Source organism: Enhydra lutris, unplaced genomic scaffold (assembly GCF_002288905.1).
Source record: "Enhydra lutris kenyoni isolate GAN:26980312 unplaced genomic scaffold, ASM228890v2 scaffoldscaffold9, whole genome shotgun sequence".
Taxonomy (NCBI): domain Eukaryota; kingdom Metazoa; phylum Chordata; class Mammalia; order Carnivora; family Mustelidae; genus Enhydra; species Enhydra lutris.
Window position 1 is genome coordinate 4,120,994 of NW_019154093.1, and position 16,720 is coordinate 4,137,713.

The following is a 16,720-nucleotide window of genomic DNA, read 5'->3' on the forward strand; positions in this document are numbered from 1 at the left end:
CTCTTAAAACCCAAATCAAACCACTCCCGAGGACCTCCAGGTAGAGAGGCTCTCCCCACCACATACTCTATAGCTCTGGGCTTAGGGCTCTCACTACTCTGTTACCCAAGATGGGAACCTGACAACAGCCCCCCTCAGCTCATCATCCCCCCTCCTCCACTTCCAGGATGGCGGCCCTTCTCACCTGTGACCGGGGCCTGCACCACAGCTGCCTTCCCGTGGTCTTCTGTCCCACATCCAGCCTCTCTAGCTGCTCTCCTCTGCCTCGGGGCCGCTTTCCAGTAGAGGGTGCCCAATAGATATTTCTTGGCTGATGGAGTAAATGTACCGAGAAAGGCAGAAGGAATGAAAGGGATGTCAAAATCAAACATGTCCTCTTGGCTTGAAACCTTTCTGTGGCTTCCTACTGCCCTCGGGGTGTCTGTCCCTTATACTGAAGGTTTCACCCTCAGTGCCCAAGTCACAGTCCGGACTGTCCACCAAACTATAACCTTGCTCTCCCTGCCATTACGCAGGGAGTCCCTCGGCCTGGACTGTCCCTTGGCCAGGCAGCAGGGTGGGTGGTTGCAGTCACCCAGGCAAGACACGATGGGGACCTGAACTAAAGGTACAGAGCGCAGCCCACACCAGCATTTCCAAGCTGCACCTGTCGCCAGCGTGGGGGCTTCCACACGTAGCTTTGGAGTCAACGTCTGAGATGCCCGTTAGAGGCCCCGGGGACAGATCAGGCTCGCAGATGGGTCCATGAGCCTGGACTTCAGAGTTTGGGGTGTCCCAAATTTGAACAGGACTGGATGGATGGATGGATGGAATTCCCCAGAGAAGGAGTGGCTCGAGAAGGCAGCTCCAGAGCCTCAACAACATTTCGACTCTGGGAGGGGAGCTAGTGGGGGCAGCTGACAGTCAGTGAGAAAGGAGGAGGTCCAGGAGTGGGGGTGTCCTGGAGGCCAAGGGAAGCAATGGTTTCCAAAAGGAATGAGTGGCCCACCATGTCACATGCTGCTGAAGGGGGGAGGAAGATGGAGTGTTCAGGGGGCAGAAGAGGCGGGATTTAGGGAAGGACTAAGGACTGAGGGAGCGAGTGCGTGAGGAGGGAGGACTGAGCACGATGCCCAGGGAGGACCCAGCTCGGGCAAGTGGGGGGGAGGAGGTGCCACGCCGCACATGGGAGCCTAGAGGAGGAGTGGTGGGTACACATGGAAATGGAGAGGTCAGTTTGGGACAGGCTGAGGTGGGGTGACTTTGGGATGTCATTAGGATCAATGGGTCTAGAGCAATAAGTGTTGGGAGAGTAGGATCTGTGTGTGTATGTGCGTGTGCGTGTGTGTGTGTAAGTCTATATGCTGCTGACGACTGAAGTCTGTCTCTCTAGCCTAGATCTCTCCAGGACTCCAGCTATCCTTGGAGATCACTCTGGATGGCCCACAAGGACCTACAACAGCAGGAAAACAGGCCCCGTGGACTAGAGGGGACAGAGCTGTTGGCGGGAAAACCAGGGAGAGACAGGTCCAGATGAAAGCGATAGTGGCTGGGATGAAATGAGGCCAGAAGGCAGAGGAGAAGACAACATCCAGAGACGTTCAGGGAGCAGAGAGCTCCAGAGACAGGGACTGGGTCCCATGTGGAGGGAGAGGGGTTGGAGGTGGAAGGGAGATGCTTCTACAAGTCTGCTCCTGTGAGGAGCTGGAGTGGAGCTCCTCTGTTGTTACCTGTTTTTGTGACTGAAGCCCCCACAAAGGGCATGGGATGAGCCATCCATAGGCCTCATGAGATGGGGAAGGGGGCTGCTGTTGGCCACTGAATGGCCAAGTAAGGGTAGCCCCCCAAAGACTCCCTCATCTAGCCATCAGTACCTTCTGCCAGATCTTTGTAGGGAGGCTTGGACCAGGATCCACTCCTGGCCTCAGCCTCAGGTAGAAGCTGGGAGAGTGTGTAAGAGGGAGCACAGGGACAGGTGCCCTGAGGCCTTGGACCTGGGTGAGGGCCAGAGGCTACTCACTGCTCACCAGCATCGACTCTGAATCCCCGGCTCTAGACCTGGAGATGTCATGAGGGGACCATGTCCCTTCCTTGCTTGAACCCTGTCCATGGTTCCCAACCTCCCCCTGGAGAATGTCCAACCCCTTGCTTTGGTGTTCAAGGTCTTGGAAGCTCCAGGCCCAGTTAGCTTCATTTTAGGCAGAGCCCCGGTGGCTGCCCGTCTCACAGTTACCTCAATGCGATGACCATTTCAGCCTATAAACGACGCAGCCTTTCTCCATGCTGCCCATTCAGCCTGGAGGGCTATTCCCGGTGTGTGCCTACCCAGTGCCTGCCATCAGGGAACCCCTCCTGAGGTCTTTCCTGACCTACCAGAGGACTCACTGTGCCCCCAAACAAACTAACGGCACCCTCCTGTGGCACTTCACTGAGCTGGACTATGTCTCTGCTTTCCTCCTGCTATGGCACTGTGAGAGTTTGGAGAGCAGGAGCCGGTCCTGTTCCTCCATTCTTCCCCGTTGAGGGGCCTCAGGGTGGGGGAGGGGCAGAGACGGGGGCAGTGGAAGGGTCAGGAGTGACAGCCCTCCCAGCCCTGCGGGTTCAGTCTAACTCAGCGTGTGGGTGAATGGGGAGAATTGAAATGATCACCCCAAAGAAGAGAGAGGCGAAAACGGCTTTATTTGGGCAGTGAAGGGCAGAAATATGGAGATCCCAGGGGAGAGACCAATGGCGGAGAATCTTCCCCACAGAGAGAGATGCGGGAGTTTGTGGTGCTCTGAGAACACCTCCCTGCTCGTCCTGGCCTGGCTCCAGTCAGCCTTGGGACCATGATGCGATGAACCTGAAGCCTGTCTCCCCGGATCCCTGGAAGACAGACATCCATGACTCTCCTCTGGAACTTTAGGCAGAGGGTGTGTAGCTGGGCACCCCACACTGCCTGGGGTCACACACAGCTCTGTCACCAACTAGTGGGTGTCCTTGGGCAGGTCATGTAACGGCTTGGAGCCTCAGTCTTCTCCTGAGGACAGTGGAAATAACAGCAGTACCAGCCCCGAAGATTTGTGATTAAGTCTCAAAAAAGAAAAGGCACGCAAAGTTTTAGCACACTACCTGGCAGAGAGTGAATGAGCAATACCTATTAGTTTTATGATGATTACTGTTTTGTCAGGACATCTGGGTTCTGATCCCAGTTCCGCCCCATTTCCCTCTCTGGGCCTGCCTGAGTTTCTGTCTGTAAAATGGGGTGTTGAAGGACTAAGTGAGAAAATGGATGTGGCAGAGGCTTCCAAGATGAGAGATCACCCTTCACCTCCCTGGGGCTGCACGGGGGTGATCACCCCCCCTCTGTCAGGTCTTTACTGGGCTCTGTCCAGGCAGGACTCCTCTGCCCGCAAGCAGAATGAGAGGAAGGACTGTGGTTAGATAGCATGAAGGACTTCCTGCCGGGCTACAGGATGCTAACCCTGGAAAGGAGCCAGAGGTTGTGGGACTGAGGCTGCTGGGGAGAGGGCCTGCTTCCAGGGGACTGGCCAGGCCAGGCTAGGCTAATGAGGCCAGAGTAGCCCAGAGGGTGAATCAGCTCAGCAGTGACTTCACTTCCAGACAGCCCGGAGGGGCCCTGTTTAAACGTGCCTTTCAATTCTCAAGATCACAGAGAAACAGAGACACAGCAGCAGGGCTACTCCAGGGCAGACGGCCAGAGGCGAGGGGCCACGTACCAGACATAGGCTGTTCCCTCCACTCAGAACACTCTTCCCAGAGTCTAGAGTGGCTGACCCTTCATCCTTCGAGCCTTGTTACCTCCTCAGACAGGACTTGACCAACCCATGCATTCACTCAACATCTACTGAACCTCTATTATGAGTCAGGCACTGTTGTAGACAAGACAAAGTCCCTGCCCACTCCATACAAGGTAGCACATGGCCCACCCTATTCTTCTCAAACCCAGCACACTGTTTATCTCTGACTTCTTTCTATTGTTTCTCTAACCAGAATGTAAGCCCCATGAGGGTAGGGACTTGGATAGCTTGTTTTACCAATGTGAACCTGATGACTCAGGGTATAAATCTGACACAAACTAAAATAGGCCTTTGATAAGTATCTGTTGAATAAATAAGTGGACAGAGAGATTAGAGACAGATGGACAACCAGAGAAACAGTCATGCTCAGAGGCAGAGTCAGACGTTCAGAGAAACACACAGGATGACTGCCATGACTGTGACTTCAAGGCCACCCAAGCCTTCCTTTCTCAGGCCATTCAGCTTGGTTGCTAGGCAGGAACCTTGTTTGGAACTCTATTTTACTTTATGCTTATGATTATGATTATTTTTAAAAGATTTTATTTATTCATTTGCCACAGAGAGAGAGTGCACAAGCAGGGGGAGCAGCAGGCAAAGTGAGAGGGAGAAGCAGGCTCCCTGCTGAGCAGGGTGCCTGATGTAGGGCTAGATCCCAGGATGTTGGGATCATGACCTGAGCCCAAGGCAGACGCTTAGCTGACTGAGCCACCCAGGCGTCCCTATTATTATTATTATTATTATTAAAGTAATCTCCATGGCCAACGTGGGACTCAAATTCAGGACCCTGAGATCAAGAGCTGCATACTCTACCGGCTGAGCCCGCCTGGCACCCCTGTATTATTTTACCTTTTTAGGTCCCTTCTGATGAACAGAAATTTTAATATAGTCAAATCTGTCAATCTTGTAAAAACTGTTCCTGGCGGTCAAAGAAAGGAAGGGATGAATAACCGCACAGAGTCCCACAGCTGGCCCGAGGGGTCCTCCCCACTGCGGGTCAACCCCTCCAGGTATTGGGAGTCTGAGAAGCAGCGGCTGCGGAGGTCCCATCCGTACCTTGCCCTTCCCCCAACCATCTCCGCTAGGCCCCGCCCCTGGAGCCCCGCCTCCTCCTCCATCGGCCGCGCCCTCTTTTGGCTCCGCCCCTCACCAGATCTCACGGGCGCAGGGGACCTAGATGTCTCTTCCTCTTGCCCAGGAATTGGTAGTTAATATTCTGCCATCGGTGCTTCCACCTAGAGAGAGGGAAAATTGTGCAGAAAGAATGGGGGCAAGGCTCCGCCCCCCGTCCACGCCCATTTCGCCTAGCCCCGCCCCTTCCTTCCACTCTCTGCAGCTTCAGGCCCCGCCCCTCCTACCCAATTCCGCCCCCTCCTCCTGCTCCCAGGCTCCGTCAAGCCCAGTCTATCCAATCCCTGACCGGCCCTGGACTCTGGGGATTCGCCCCTCCGTCACAGGCCCCGTCACGCCACGCCCCCTCCAGGGCCTCCGCCCCGCCCCGCGCGCTCACGTGAGGCGCGGACGCGCGCCGTAGCAGCTGGGCCAGCGCGACGAGGGGACGTCGGCCAGGCCGGTGGCCCCAGGCAGCACCAGCAGGTTGCGCGTCGGCCAGCGCCAGGCGGCGCCCGGCGGGCGGCGGCGCTGCGGGCTCAGCCAGTAGTCGCCCAGGCTGCGGCGAGAGGCGGGCGCCGGCAAGGCCGGGCCCCGGCAGCCCCAGAAACACAACTCCTGGTCCAGGCGGTGCGGGGGCGTGGCCCGGGGCCGCCTGCGGGGGAAACGGAGCAGCGGTCACCTCGGAGCACCACGGGCGGGGAGAAGGGGGCCGCCTCGGATCCGACGCGGCGAGGTCTGCGTCAGACTCACCCTTGGTGGAGGGACTCTTTAGGGGGACAGGGAGGGGCACTGGGGGGCCTCATCGGGGTCCTCGGCCCGGACGCCTCCTCCCCCAGCTGCTGGACCAGACCCCTTTATGCCGCCGGCGCCCTCCCCGGGGCCCCCCTCACCGGGACAGAAGAAAATTCACCACGAAGTGGGCAGTCTCGGTGAACAGCATGGCGTCCAGCCCGCCCGGCCCGACTTCGACCTCTTAAATACCTGCCGTGGTGTGTGTGGGGGCGGGGAGGCCTGAAAGCCCATAGTCCCCCTGGGACAGCCAGCCGTTTTTAGCAGGAGGCATCAGCGGGCAGAACGGGGTGGGGGTAGCACCAGGCCCTCTGGCGTGCGGGGTCTAGTCCGTGGTCTGACCTCATCAGCCGTTTTGGTGGGAGGGGGCCAGGTACCAGATTTTGAGATCTCCTGAGACACTACCACTCCCCACCCTTCCCACCCCAGTCCCCAGGACCAAGGACGGTAAAGGCGGCAGCAAGAGGGGGCCAAGGGCAGTAAGGTCAGCTGCAGGTTAGATAAACCTTACCCATGGCGTGCTCAGGCAGAACCCACACCTTAAAAGGTGGCCCGCCTCCCCAGGCAAAAGATCCCCCCACCTCTGCCTCCCAAGGCTCTCTTACAAGAGCTTTTTCCCTTACCTCAGGGCACTTTCAAATGTGAGAGGTGGCCACCATCTAGAGACATAATATGAATGAACTTCTGGGGAATCCAGGACCCCCTAAACTGTCTCAAAGTTCCAAATACACATATATTTCTGGAAAGAATCTGGAAAGGATCTCTGGCAGGATCACACTGCCGGTCCAAGAAAAAGTTACAAGCTCTTGATCTGGTCTAACACACTTGCTTGGGAGAAGGGGAAACTGAGGTTTAGAGAGTGGTTGAGAAAAGCCAAAAGTAAAACCCAGCTTTCATACAACTCTGCCCACCCCTCCAGGGGGTGAGACAACCCCCTGTGCCCTCCTTCTGAGTGGAGCATGGGGTTCAGGGCTCAGCTCAGGGCTTAGAGCCCAGGCTGGGCCCTGCTCCCCAACCCCCTGGGATCTAGAGGAACTCACTGGCCCAGCTCCCTTTCCCACACTGCCAGTTTGGGCTATTTCCCCCCCAGTGACTCACACTGGCTGCTGGGGAGAGTGGGCAGCTGTTCCGTGCCCCCAGGGCCCAATACAGGCCCTGACTTGCCCCCCAATTGTGCGGCCATATTTGGGGATTTAATCTCCTGTTTTCCCTCCTTAGGGAATCTCCCTCCCCTCATCCCTTCCTCTTTTCCCTATCTCCAACCTCTCCCTCCCTGATGGCTCCTTCCCAGCAGCAAACAAACAGGCTCTAGTCTTTCCTATCTTTGAAAAAGAAGAAAGCCCTCCCTCAACCCTATGTCCTTCTCCAGCTCCCCTTCACAGCCAACATTCTTGAAAGAGTTGTGTACACATGCTGTTTCCACTTTCTCACTCAGCCCCAGCAATCTGGCTTCCTCCCCCACCATTCCACAGTAACAGCTCTGCTCCTCAAGGTCATCACTGACCTCCTTGTTGTTAAAGCCAAGGGATGGTCCTGAGTCTTTATCTAACTTGACCCCTTAGCAGCGGCTCACTTCGATACAAATTATTCCTGCTTGAAATACTTTTGTGTCCTTGTTTTTCTGGACATTGTGAACTCTTGATTTTCTTGCCATCGTACTGGCTCCGCCACATGGCAAATTGCTCATCCTTTGCTCACCGCCTAATCATGGCCTAAGGAAATCTCGTTGGTTCCCATGCCTTGGGGCTCTGCCTCTGTTAGAGACTCACTTCTCACTTTCAGCCTTCATCTGTCTTCTCTGCCCCACACCTGTCTCCTGGCACCCCTCCTACCTCCCTCCTCCAGATGTCCCACCTCCCAGAAACATGCCCCACACCTGCCCTTCCTCCCATCCAGGTTCCCTAGCTTGGCCGTTTCCTCAGTTGCCAGGACCAAAAATCTGGGTTTTGTTGTAGGCGCTTCTCTCTCTTTTCATATTGAAACAGCTATGAAATCCTATCCTCTCTAGAACATTTAATTTTTTTTAAAAGATTATATTTATTTATTTGAGAGAGACAGAGAGAGAGAGAGAGAATCTCAAGCAATCCCTCTCCATCCACCCACCCCACCCCAGCCATGGAGCCAGACTGACTTGGGGCTTAGTCCCACCACCCTGAGATCACAACCTGAGCTGAAATCAAGAGTCTGACGCTTTATCAACTGAGCCACCCAGGTGCCCCACCCGGACATTTTAAAAATCCCGTTGCTTCTCTCCATTTCCACTGCCAGTGAGTGCCTGGTCCAAGGCCCCTCGCCTTTCACCTGGGCCCCCGCAGCCGCCGCCTGACTTGGAACTGCAGCCACTCTCTATCCCTACCTAACGTGGTCTGTTCCCACAAAGCAGCCAGGATTGTCTTTCCAAAATATGAGTTTGTCCCTCTGCACAGTGTCTTCAGCACCAAGTTTACCCTTGGCATCTACCAGTTTCAGTGCCAGGGATATTCCCCTCATGTCCTTGCCTGGGTCACTGCTGCTCGTCTCAGCTCCATTGTCCTTCGGGGAACCATTCCGGGCCTCCTAGCTGGCTCTGCTGTTCCTTCTCTTCACAGCACTGGGGCCTCTCCTCTGTGGCCTTCTCAAGCATTCTCTAGCTAGTCTAATCTGTAGACTTTCTACCAACTCCTGAGCCCTGCCACTCGAGGCCCCTGGGGTGTCAGGATGAACTTGACAGAGGCCCTGCCCTCAGTGAGTCCCCAGTGTGGTGGGGAAGGCAGGCATTCACTGGGGATCAAGGAATGTCTGAGTACACAGTGGGACAAGCAGGTGCTATGAGAGGGGAAGGTCAGGTGGTCTGAGGAGCCTTCTGGGAGAAGGGACAACTGGTGGAGGTCGGAAGGGTAAGTGAGGTTGAGAGAGAGGCTGCTCCAGGCAGAAGGAGCGGCATGCTGAAAGTGGAAGAATGTTAGGTGAATCACTAGGGGATGTCTGGTGTGGCTGGATAAGTGATGGAAAGAAGCCATCGATGAGGGGCGCCTGGGTGACTCAGTGGGTTAAAGCAACTGCCTTTGGCTCGGGTCATGATCCCAGGGTCCTGGGATCGAGCCCCACATTGGGCTCTCCGCTCAGCGGGGAGTCTGCTTCCTCCTCTCTCTCTCTCTGCCTGCCTCTCTGCCTACTTGTGACCTCTGTCTGTCAAATAAATAAAATCTTTAAAAAAAAAAAAAAGAAGAAGCAGCCATCGATGAGTCTTAAATAGGAGAATGGTATGGCTGGGTTTGTGGTCTTCATAAATAACTCTGGACTTGGGCAATGACGGGCCCCTGTGGGGCAAACGGACTCTGGTTGCCTGGAAAGACAGTGAGGGCAGAGACAGGGAACGAGAATATTTGTGTTGGCCTCACCCCGGAGAGTGGGTGGGGAGAGGCCTGCAGGTGCTGGGACACTGGTATCCCTGTGGTGTCCAACCCACTGACCTAGCTGGTGTCTGGTTGCCTGATGTCTTCCCTTGGGCCCTCATCCAGCCTTTTTCCTGGAAGAGCAGGTGGAGGCCCGAGAGGCAGCAGGCTGCTGTGAGGGCCTCGGAGGAGGCAGAGGGGAGGAGAAGGGGAAGTTGGGCCAGAGTCCGGATGTGACGGGGTTTCAGGGAAAGTGGCATCTGGGGTTTCCTCAGAGTCTGGAAATTCCACTCTTTCTGGTTCCCCTTGAGGACCCCCCCCACCCCCAGTTCTGAGATGTTCCAACTCAGGAGACCAGTCCCTGGAAGCCCTTTCTAGGCTTTCCAGGGGCTGTGAGTTTCTGTCTGAAGGGTTGCATCTGTGATGGGTCCCCAGGACTCAACAGTCCCTAATGTCAGAACCCACTTCCCATGAGCTGGCCCAGTGCCCATGACCCATGACACCTTGCAGTCCTCCCACTAGTCCTCGGAGGCATGTAGCTTACTTATCCCCATCGTACAATGAGACTTCCAGGGCTTAAGGAACTTGCTAAAATTCCCACAGCTTAAATTTGAACGAAGATTTGACTGACATCAGAGGCTGCTTTTAACTCTGTGCTATATTAAGCCTGTCGACCCCCTGGTTGATTGGCTCAGTAAGGGAAGGAGGCTTTGTGGGGTATTTGCTTATGGTTGGGGTGGCTGTCCCCCCCCACCCCCATCAAGCAACGGGAAAGGGTAGTACTGACGTCAGTTGTTGCCATGACGATACAGCAACCTTTTCCCTGCCATCTCCATGGTAACCTGGGGGTCCATCTGTACTTCGCCCCCTCCTTCTAAAAGGGGGTCCTTTAGGGAGGGGCTAGTTAATAAGGTGTCTGAGAGGCAAGTCAGGGGAAGCCGTAATTGGAGTATGACCCTTTTCCCAGGTCCCTCCCTATTCTTTGGGCCCAGAGAATAAGATTGGGATCAGGTAGTCCTGCCTTAGGGTCTGGGGGCAGCTTTACCCTCAAGGGCGAGGGAGGCAGCTCTCTCTTTCCCGCTTGGCAATTCCCCTGGAAATGCCCCCCAACCAAGTTCCTAGGCTCACAAACGGAAAAGCTGTGAACTGGCAGAGAGAGGCAAGAGGGATTCCCCAGCCCTCTCCAAGGCTGGACATCACCCAGGCCCAGGGGACATGACTGGCTGGCTCTCTGCTGCCCCTCAAAGCCAGAGGTAGGAGCAGCAGCAGCCTTTTTTGCTCAAGCGCTGTCTGTGCCTGAGACTCCTACCTGGCGCTGGAGATGCGCGCAGACTTCAAGCAGGTGTCGTTAGCCCCATTTTACAGATTTGGAAATGGAGACTCAGAGAGGCTAAGTAACAAGACCAAGTTTGCACAGTTAGAAAATTGCAGAGTCGGGACTCAAATCTAAGAATTTAGGCTGGTGACTTTTCCGGGGGACAAAAGAAGAAATGCTAACAGGACGGACAAGCGGAAAAGAAATCGGTGAGCGAGTGAGTCAGGCTGGAGTGTGTCATGCTGTCACCTGTAGAACGAAGCTCAGATCCAAGGCCCCCTTGATCCAGCTTCTCTTCTGTTAGGTTCTTCGTCAGATCCCCTGAATTCTGAGCTCTGTCAGGGCCAGGGATCTGTCAGATTCAAGTCTAGGTTCTCAGCACCTGGTGTAGCCCATATAGGTAGGTGTTGGAAGAAGGTGATTGAACTGATTTCCTGGAACGCCTCCGCGCTTTCCAGCCTTCAGGCCTTTGCGTACAATATTCCCTCCACTTAGTGGAACTAACTGGCCCCAGGGTCTGACCCCTCCAGGCAAGGTGTCTGTAATGTTCGCCTCACTCACTATCCAAGCATATGGGGGATGGCTGGCAGTCAGTCTTTTTTTTTTTTTCTTCTTCTTTTTTTAAAAAGATTTTATTTATTTTAGGGAGAATGAGAGAGCTGACGGGGAGTGGAGGTGGGGGAAGTGTGGAGCCCAATGTGGGGCTTGATCCAATGACCTGAGATCATGATCTGAGCATAAACCAAGAGTCAGACGCTCAGCTCAACCAAGTCACCCAGACACCACCTCCCTTTTTTTTTTTTTTAAAGTGTATGTATTTGTTTAAGTAAGCTCTACACCCAACGTGGGGCTCGAATTTACCACCCTGACATCAAGAGTCGCATGCTCTTCCAACTGAGTCAGCCAGGAAGCCCCCCAGATTTTTTAAACTAGTAAGGAAGGAACTTGCTGAAGTGAGGTCTTCTGCCCGCTAGGCTGTATGAGTCCGTGAGGGCCAGTGCCCGTGTCCTTCAAGTTCACTGCTGAATCCCCAGTGCCCTGCATGGGCCTGGCTGATGGACTTGTACCGACCGAGGTAGGGGAGAGCCCAAATGAGAACCCAGTGGTCTCACTCCTGTCACACTGTCCAAGGCTTCTCATTGCCATGGAACAGAATTGCCACCCTGGCCCCTGCCACTCTCTCTCTCTCTCTCTGAGCTTCTTTTCCTCTCAGGGATATCCAATCTTTACATAAGCTCTCTCTGCTCCTGGAATGTGTGTTTTGTTTTGTTTTGTTTTGTTTTCCATTTCTTCCCATTGTTTTCTGGTGATGCTGTCCATCACCTGGCCATGCTTCCACCTCAAGGGCAGGTTCTGCTGGCCCAGCCGGATCAATTACAGTCTCGCATTTCCCTGAAGATGGTAATTGGCCAAAACAGTGCGCATGCGACTTAAAAGAAGGGCAAATCACTGCCCTTCCCAAGGTCAGGTAAACTGAGGCTGGGAGAAAGCACGTCTCCCTTCCAACTGCAATTTCCAAACTGCCACAGCCATGTTCCCTGCCCAGAGGAGATAATCAGGGATAAGAGATGAACAAAGGAGCAGTCCTGATGGGCCCAGCAGACACTCTGGTTTCTACAGTTCTTCCTTTGAGCTTAGGTATCTGGAAAGCTTTCATTCTTCCCAGCCACTGGAAACGACCAATTCCTTTTTGGCATAAGTTAACTTCATTTGTTTGTAAAGGAGAGACCTTACCAATACAGAGGCCAACAATTTTTTCTCTCTAAACTTACAGTGGTCTTCTAAGGAGGGGGGTGACTGTTTACAGGAAGGCCCCCTTCTAGCACAGCTGCAGCACTGCTGAGTAAGGCCTGCCTGGCTGGAGTTTGATGGGGATGGAAACAGCTAGATTACTCCACTTAATAGAGTGAACTGAGAGCCCCAGGGGCTCTCTAAGAATGGAGGAGGTGGGGAGTAAGGAGGAGAGAGAAGTCAGCACTGTGGCCCGAAGCCACGGATTCTTCTGGTGGGTGAAAGGGAAAGAGAAGCATGCGAAGACTTTCTAACACCAGGGTGTTTGAAGGACCAGGCACCGAGTGGTCAAGTCTTAAACCCTCACTTTGAAGTAGACCCTTTATTGGCAAACATCCTCTCGTCTTTTTTTTTTTTTTTACTTTTTAATATATTTTTTTATTTTACTTTTTTAAAGTTTTAAATTCCAGTTAGTTAACATAGTGTAATATTAGTTTCAGGTGTGCATTATAGTGACCTCTTCTCCTCTTTTAATGAGTCTCCTAAGTTTGGGTCTGCCTGGGAGAGAATTAATGTGGAAACTGAGAATGGTGGTCCTTTTGGGTGAGTGTGGGATTTTGAAGTACTCTAGGGAGGGCTGGGAGTTCTACCCCATGTGGATTAGGGGTGTTAGGTCCTTTGCCTTTAGATTTCAGGGGACAGGAGAGAGTGAACCTGACCTCTGGGTTATGTGTATTTTTTCCCCAATATTAAAATAATACAGATTCATTAAAGCAAAATTGGAAAGTGGAAAATACTTGTTCAGCTAAATGCCGTACTTCCAGGCATCCTTGGGTCATGGATGGATTTTAGAGTATTAAGTCTGAGGACACTGAGAAGTGTGCTAGCCTATCAACCATCATCTGCGGGAGCCCGGGGAAGTGTTTCAAGGCTCTGTTCCCTCGCCTATAAAAGGGGAATGAGAAATCAAGGTGTTTCAAACGACTTCTCTCCCAATCTTTTTCTGGTCCCGCTACTCCTAGGAGAAATCAGGCTCTAGATGGCCCCTAACCCGAGCCGCCCAGGGTCACAGAACAGCAGGTAGCAAACTCTAATTCCAACTCGGGAGCATTAAATGGGCGGGTGTGGTTGGCCATTCTCTTTATTCTGAGTTGTCTGTCCAGCCCCTCCAGTCCGGAGCTTCTCTGGACCCCCGGAATCCAGCACAGCTATGCGGATTGCATTGGAAAACTCAGGAGAGAGATGAGAAGGATGAGGCCAGGGGCCGAGGGGAAAGATAATCCTGGAAGGGGTCAGAATCAGTAAGAGGTTGGGTGGGTGGGGGCGTTTGGGCGGACGGGGAGGGCCGGCCTCTAGGGCTGGGTCCGAGGGAGGAGGCCGCCAAGAGGAAGGAGCTGTTGGATGGGGTGGAGCAGTTTGCGGACCGATGAACGGGACAGACATACACGGCCAGCCCTGAGTGGAAAGAACAGTTTATGCTGTGCTTTATTAAAATGTGCATCATTCTTTTATTTTAAAATGTGCATCATTGTCTCGTGCTCGGCGCGCGCGACCTCAGCGTGGTGGCCCGCGGCGGGCCTCGTCCCCGCCCGGCTCCCGCGGAGCCGCCGTGCGCAGGCGCACTCAGGTGGCGCGGGCCCGGGGGCTCCCGCCCATGGCCAGGTAGACGTCGATGGGCACGTGCAGCAGCGTCAGGCAGTGGCAGCCCGGGCAGCGTCGAAGCGGCCTGAGGAAATCAGGGCCCGGCCTCTGCTGTTGGGACCGCGCCCGGGGACTGCACCCGGGCCAACCCGCCCCCACGGGGCTTCCGCGGTGCCGGAGGGTGGGAGAGGCCCTGACGCTGGGACAGGGTTCTGGGCAGGGAAAGCCTGGACGCAGGCGGTCCGGAGTCCCCGCACGGCGGGGACGGTCGGGGGGGCGGGAGGGGCCGCGGGGAGGGCGCCGGCCTCACCTGACCGGGTTGTGCTCCGTGGCCACCGGCTCCGGGCTGTCCTGGGATTCGGGGGCGGCGGCAAGGCCAGGGGAGTCTCCGGCCTCAATGGGGAATCTTCGACCCTGCGGGGGCTCCTGGGCACTCATGTCCAGGCCCCGGGGCGCTCTGCCAGGGGAGTGGCGGTCAGGCCGCTCCCGGGCCGCCGGGCGCCCCCTGCCCGCGCCCGCCCTCTGGGCTGTTGCTCACCTGCTGGAGGCCGAGGCCGGTCCCAGGCTGGAAGCAGCTGCCGGACCCCTGGCCGCGGGAGGACGCTCCGGTCCAGGCGGAGCCCGGCAGGTGTCTGCGGCGCGCCGCGGCCCGGGCGTCGAGGGGGCGGGCTGCATTGTGACCCGGGCCGCGGCGCGCTGACCTCACAGAGCCGGTTCCTCTCGCTGGGAACCCCCCCCCCTCCCACCCCCATCGACTTGGGAGGCCCGGCGCTCAGCGCGGCCGCGAGCCGGGGCCGGAGCGCTCCGGCCATGGCGCCTCGGCACTGGGTCGGGCGGACCCCCTGCAGCCCGATGGGGGCGCAGGAGGCGGCTGCAAGCAGCCACGAGGTGGCGTCCACGAAAAGGAGCCGCTCATCCCGGGCAGCGCGCAGACTCCCCCGAGCGCCCCGGGGCGGGCTGCGACTCCCTGCCCGCCTGGGGGACGGGGGCGCGGGCGCGGCGAGGACTTAACCCGTGGTGGGTTTGGTGGTGGTGATGGTGAGGGCAGGTAAGGGCACTGACAATTTTGGCCAAGGGTCACACAGCATTTACATCACAATTGGGCCGGAGTTTTAAAATGTCTGGCCCTCTCCCTCCCCACCACCCGTGGCTGCTGTGTCCAGACGGAGAATGTTCTAGCGCTGGGAGCGGCTGCGCATGAAGTCCTTGGGGGGAAAAGGAGCAGGCCAAGGGCGATGGTGGAGTAGAGCTGCCTCACAGAGGCAGCATGAGCTGAGAGGGTGATAGGAAGGAAGGAGGCGCTAGACAGCATGGAGGACTTTCTGCTCTCCAGTGGGTACCAGCTGGGCAAGACCATTGGGGAAGGGACCTACTCAAAAGTCAAAGAAGCATTTTCCAAAAAACACCAAAGAAAAGTGGCAATTAAAATTATAGACAAGATGGGAGGGCCAGAAGGTGAGCTGGGGCCCCTTTGGAGGAAGGGAGGGCTGGTTGAGGTGGGTGGGCACTTCCTCCAGTTGGAAAGGATCATCCCCTCCTCCCCTTTGGTCTGGACCCAAGGAGTGCAAGGGAGTTTGTGGCTCCGGGGTAGGTGAGTGGGGAAGAGGAGGATGCTGGAAGTCCAGGAACGTTGCACCTCTAAAACCCAAGATTAAAGTGGAGGGAGGTAAAGGGTCCTTGCAGGCACAACCCCCCTTGCTGGGCCTTCCCTGTTCCCTCTGTCCCCCACAGATATGGGCAGAGAGGCCCTGGCCTAGGCTGGTAGAGGGCAGGAGCTGCTGCCGTGGCAGGCGGAAGTGAGAGAAAGGAAGACAGGGCTTGGGAACCGCGGGTCAGGGGGCAGGCATGTGAGGAGCTGGCTCACCACGCTGTGGGCAAATCAGGCCTCATACCTGAGATTCAGTGGTTTTGTCTAAAACCCCTCAAAGCACTTTGATATCTGTGGTCTCACAGGTTGCTCACAATAGTCCCTGAGGGTGCAGGGAGTCGTTCCTTTGAATAATATATTAACTACAAAAATAACAGTGTGAGCATTTTTTGCAATGTCCAAGCAGCTAGACGTTTAAGAGTGAATGGGACCCCAGGCACCAGAACCAGACACGGTGGGCAGACGGAAGCTGGGAGGCAGGAGACAGGAGTGGAGAGTTAATGCCCTTCCGGACTTGATACCCCATGTCTTTTCCCATTTCCTCAGAATTTATCCAGAGATTCCTGCCTCGGGAGCTCCAGATTGTTCGCACCCTGGACCACAAGAACATCATCCAGGTGTATGAGATGCTGGAGTCTGCTGACGGGAAAATCTACCTGGTGATGGAACTGGCTGAAGGAGGGGATGTCTTTGACTGTGTGCTGAATGGGGGGCCACTGCCCGAGAGCCGGGCCAAGGCCCTCTTCCGTCAGATGGTCGAGGCCATTCGCTACTGCCATGGCTGTGGTGTGGCCCACCGGGACCTCAAATGTGAGAACGCCTTGTTGCAGGGCTTCAACCTGAAGCTGACTGACTTTGGCTTCGCGAAGGTGTTGCCCAAGTCACGCCGGGAGCTGAGCCAGACCTTCTGCGGCAGCACAGCCTATGCCGCCCCCGAGGTGCTGCAGGGAATCCCCCACGACAGCAAGAAGGGGGACGTCTGGAGCATGGGTGTGGTCCTGTACGTCATGCTCTGTGCCAGCCTACCTTTTGACGACACAGACATCCCCAAGATGCTGTGGCAGCAGCAGAAGGGGGTGTCCTTCCCCACTCATCTGGGCATCTCGGCCGAATGCCAGGACCTGCTCAAGCGGCTCCTGGAACCAGATATGATCCTCCGGCCCTCAATCGAAGAAGTTAGTTGGCATCCGTGGCTAGCAAGCACTTGATAAAAGCAATGGCAAGTCCTCCCCAATAAAGCAGGGGGAGAAAGCAAACCCAAAAACCCGCTTCTAAGATGCTGATATGTATTTTACACTTTACTTCTCTCCTGAAACTTACCTACACCCTCCCC

General features: G+C 55.6%; 2 protein-coding genes across 3 annotated transcripts; one reads left to right on the plus strand and one right to left on the minus strand.

The window, feature by feature from the left end:
• Positions 1 to 13,559: 13,559 nt before the first annotated feature.
• LOC111143685 (family with sequence similarity 229 member A) lies at positions 13,560 to 14,414 on the minus strand. Its single transcript, XM_022497513.1, has 3 exons — positions 14,278 to 14,414; positions 14,050 to 14,196; positions 13,560 to 13,824 (listed from the first exon to the last, which is right to left on the minus strand). The coding sequence occupies exons 1-3, from the start codon at positions 14,412 to 14,414 to the stop codon at positions 13,722 to 13,724; spliced, it is 387 nt and encodes a 128-aa protein (XP_022353221.1). The 3' UTR covers positions 13,560 to 13,721.
• Positions 14,415 to 14,560: 146 nt separating this feature from the next.
• LOC111142971 (testis specific serine kinase 3) lies at positions 14,561 to 16,665 on the plus strand. Of its 2 annotated transcripts, none has more exons than XM_022496329.1 (2): positions 14,561 to 15,194; positions 15,934 to 16,665. In XM_022496329.1, exons 1-2 carry the CDS (start codon positions 15,050 to 15,052, stop codon positions 16,593 to 16,595), a joined length of 807 nt encoding a protein of 268 aa, XP_022352037.1. In that variant the 5' UTR covers positions 14,561 to 15,049; the 3' UTR covers positions 16,596 to 16,665. The 2 variants fall into 2 exon arrangements, with proteins under 2 accessions (XP_022352037.1, XP_022352038.1); XM_022496330.1 differs by having other exon boundaries at positions 14,561 to 14,787.
• The last annotated feature ends 55 nt before the right edge of the window (positions 16,666 to 16,720 follow it).

Excerpts from the sequence above, each read along its gene's own strand:
- LOC111143685 (XM_022497513.1), bottom strand. The coding sequence starts at position 14,414 with ATGCAGCCCGCCCCCTCGACGCCCGGGCCGCGGCGCGCCGCAGACACC. Across the intron at positions 14,197-14,277 it reads CCGGCCTCGGCCTCCAGCAG|AGCGCCCCGGGGCCTGGACA; the intron begins GTGAGCAACAGC and ends CTCCCCTGGCAG. Across the intron at positions 13,825-14,049 it reads ACGGAGCACAACCCGGTCAG|GCCGCTTCGACGCTGCCCGG; the intron begins GTGAGGCCGGCG and ends TGATTTCCTCAG.
- LOC111142971 (XM_022496329.1), top strand. The coding sequence starts at position 15,050 with ATGGAGGACTTTCTGCTCTCCAGTGGGTACCAGCTGGGCAAGACCATT. Across the intron at positions 15,195-15,933 it reads CAAGATGGGAGGGCCAGAAG|AATTTATCCAGAGATTCCTG; the intron begins GTGAGCTGGGGC and ends CCATTTCCTCAG.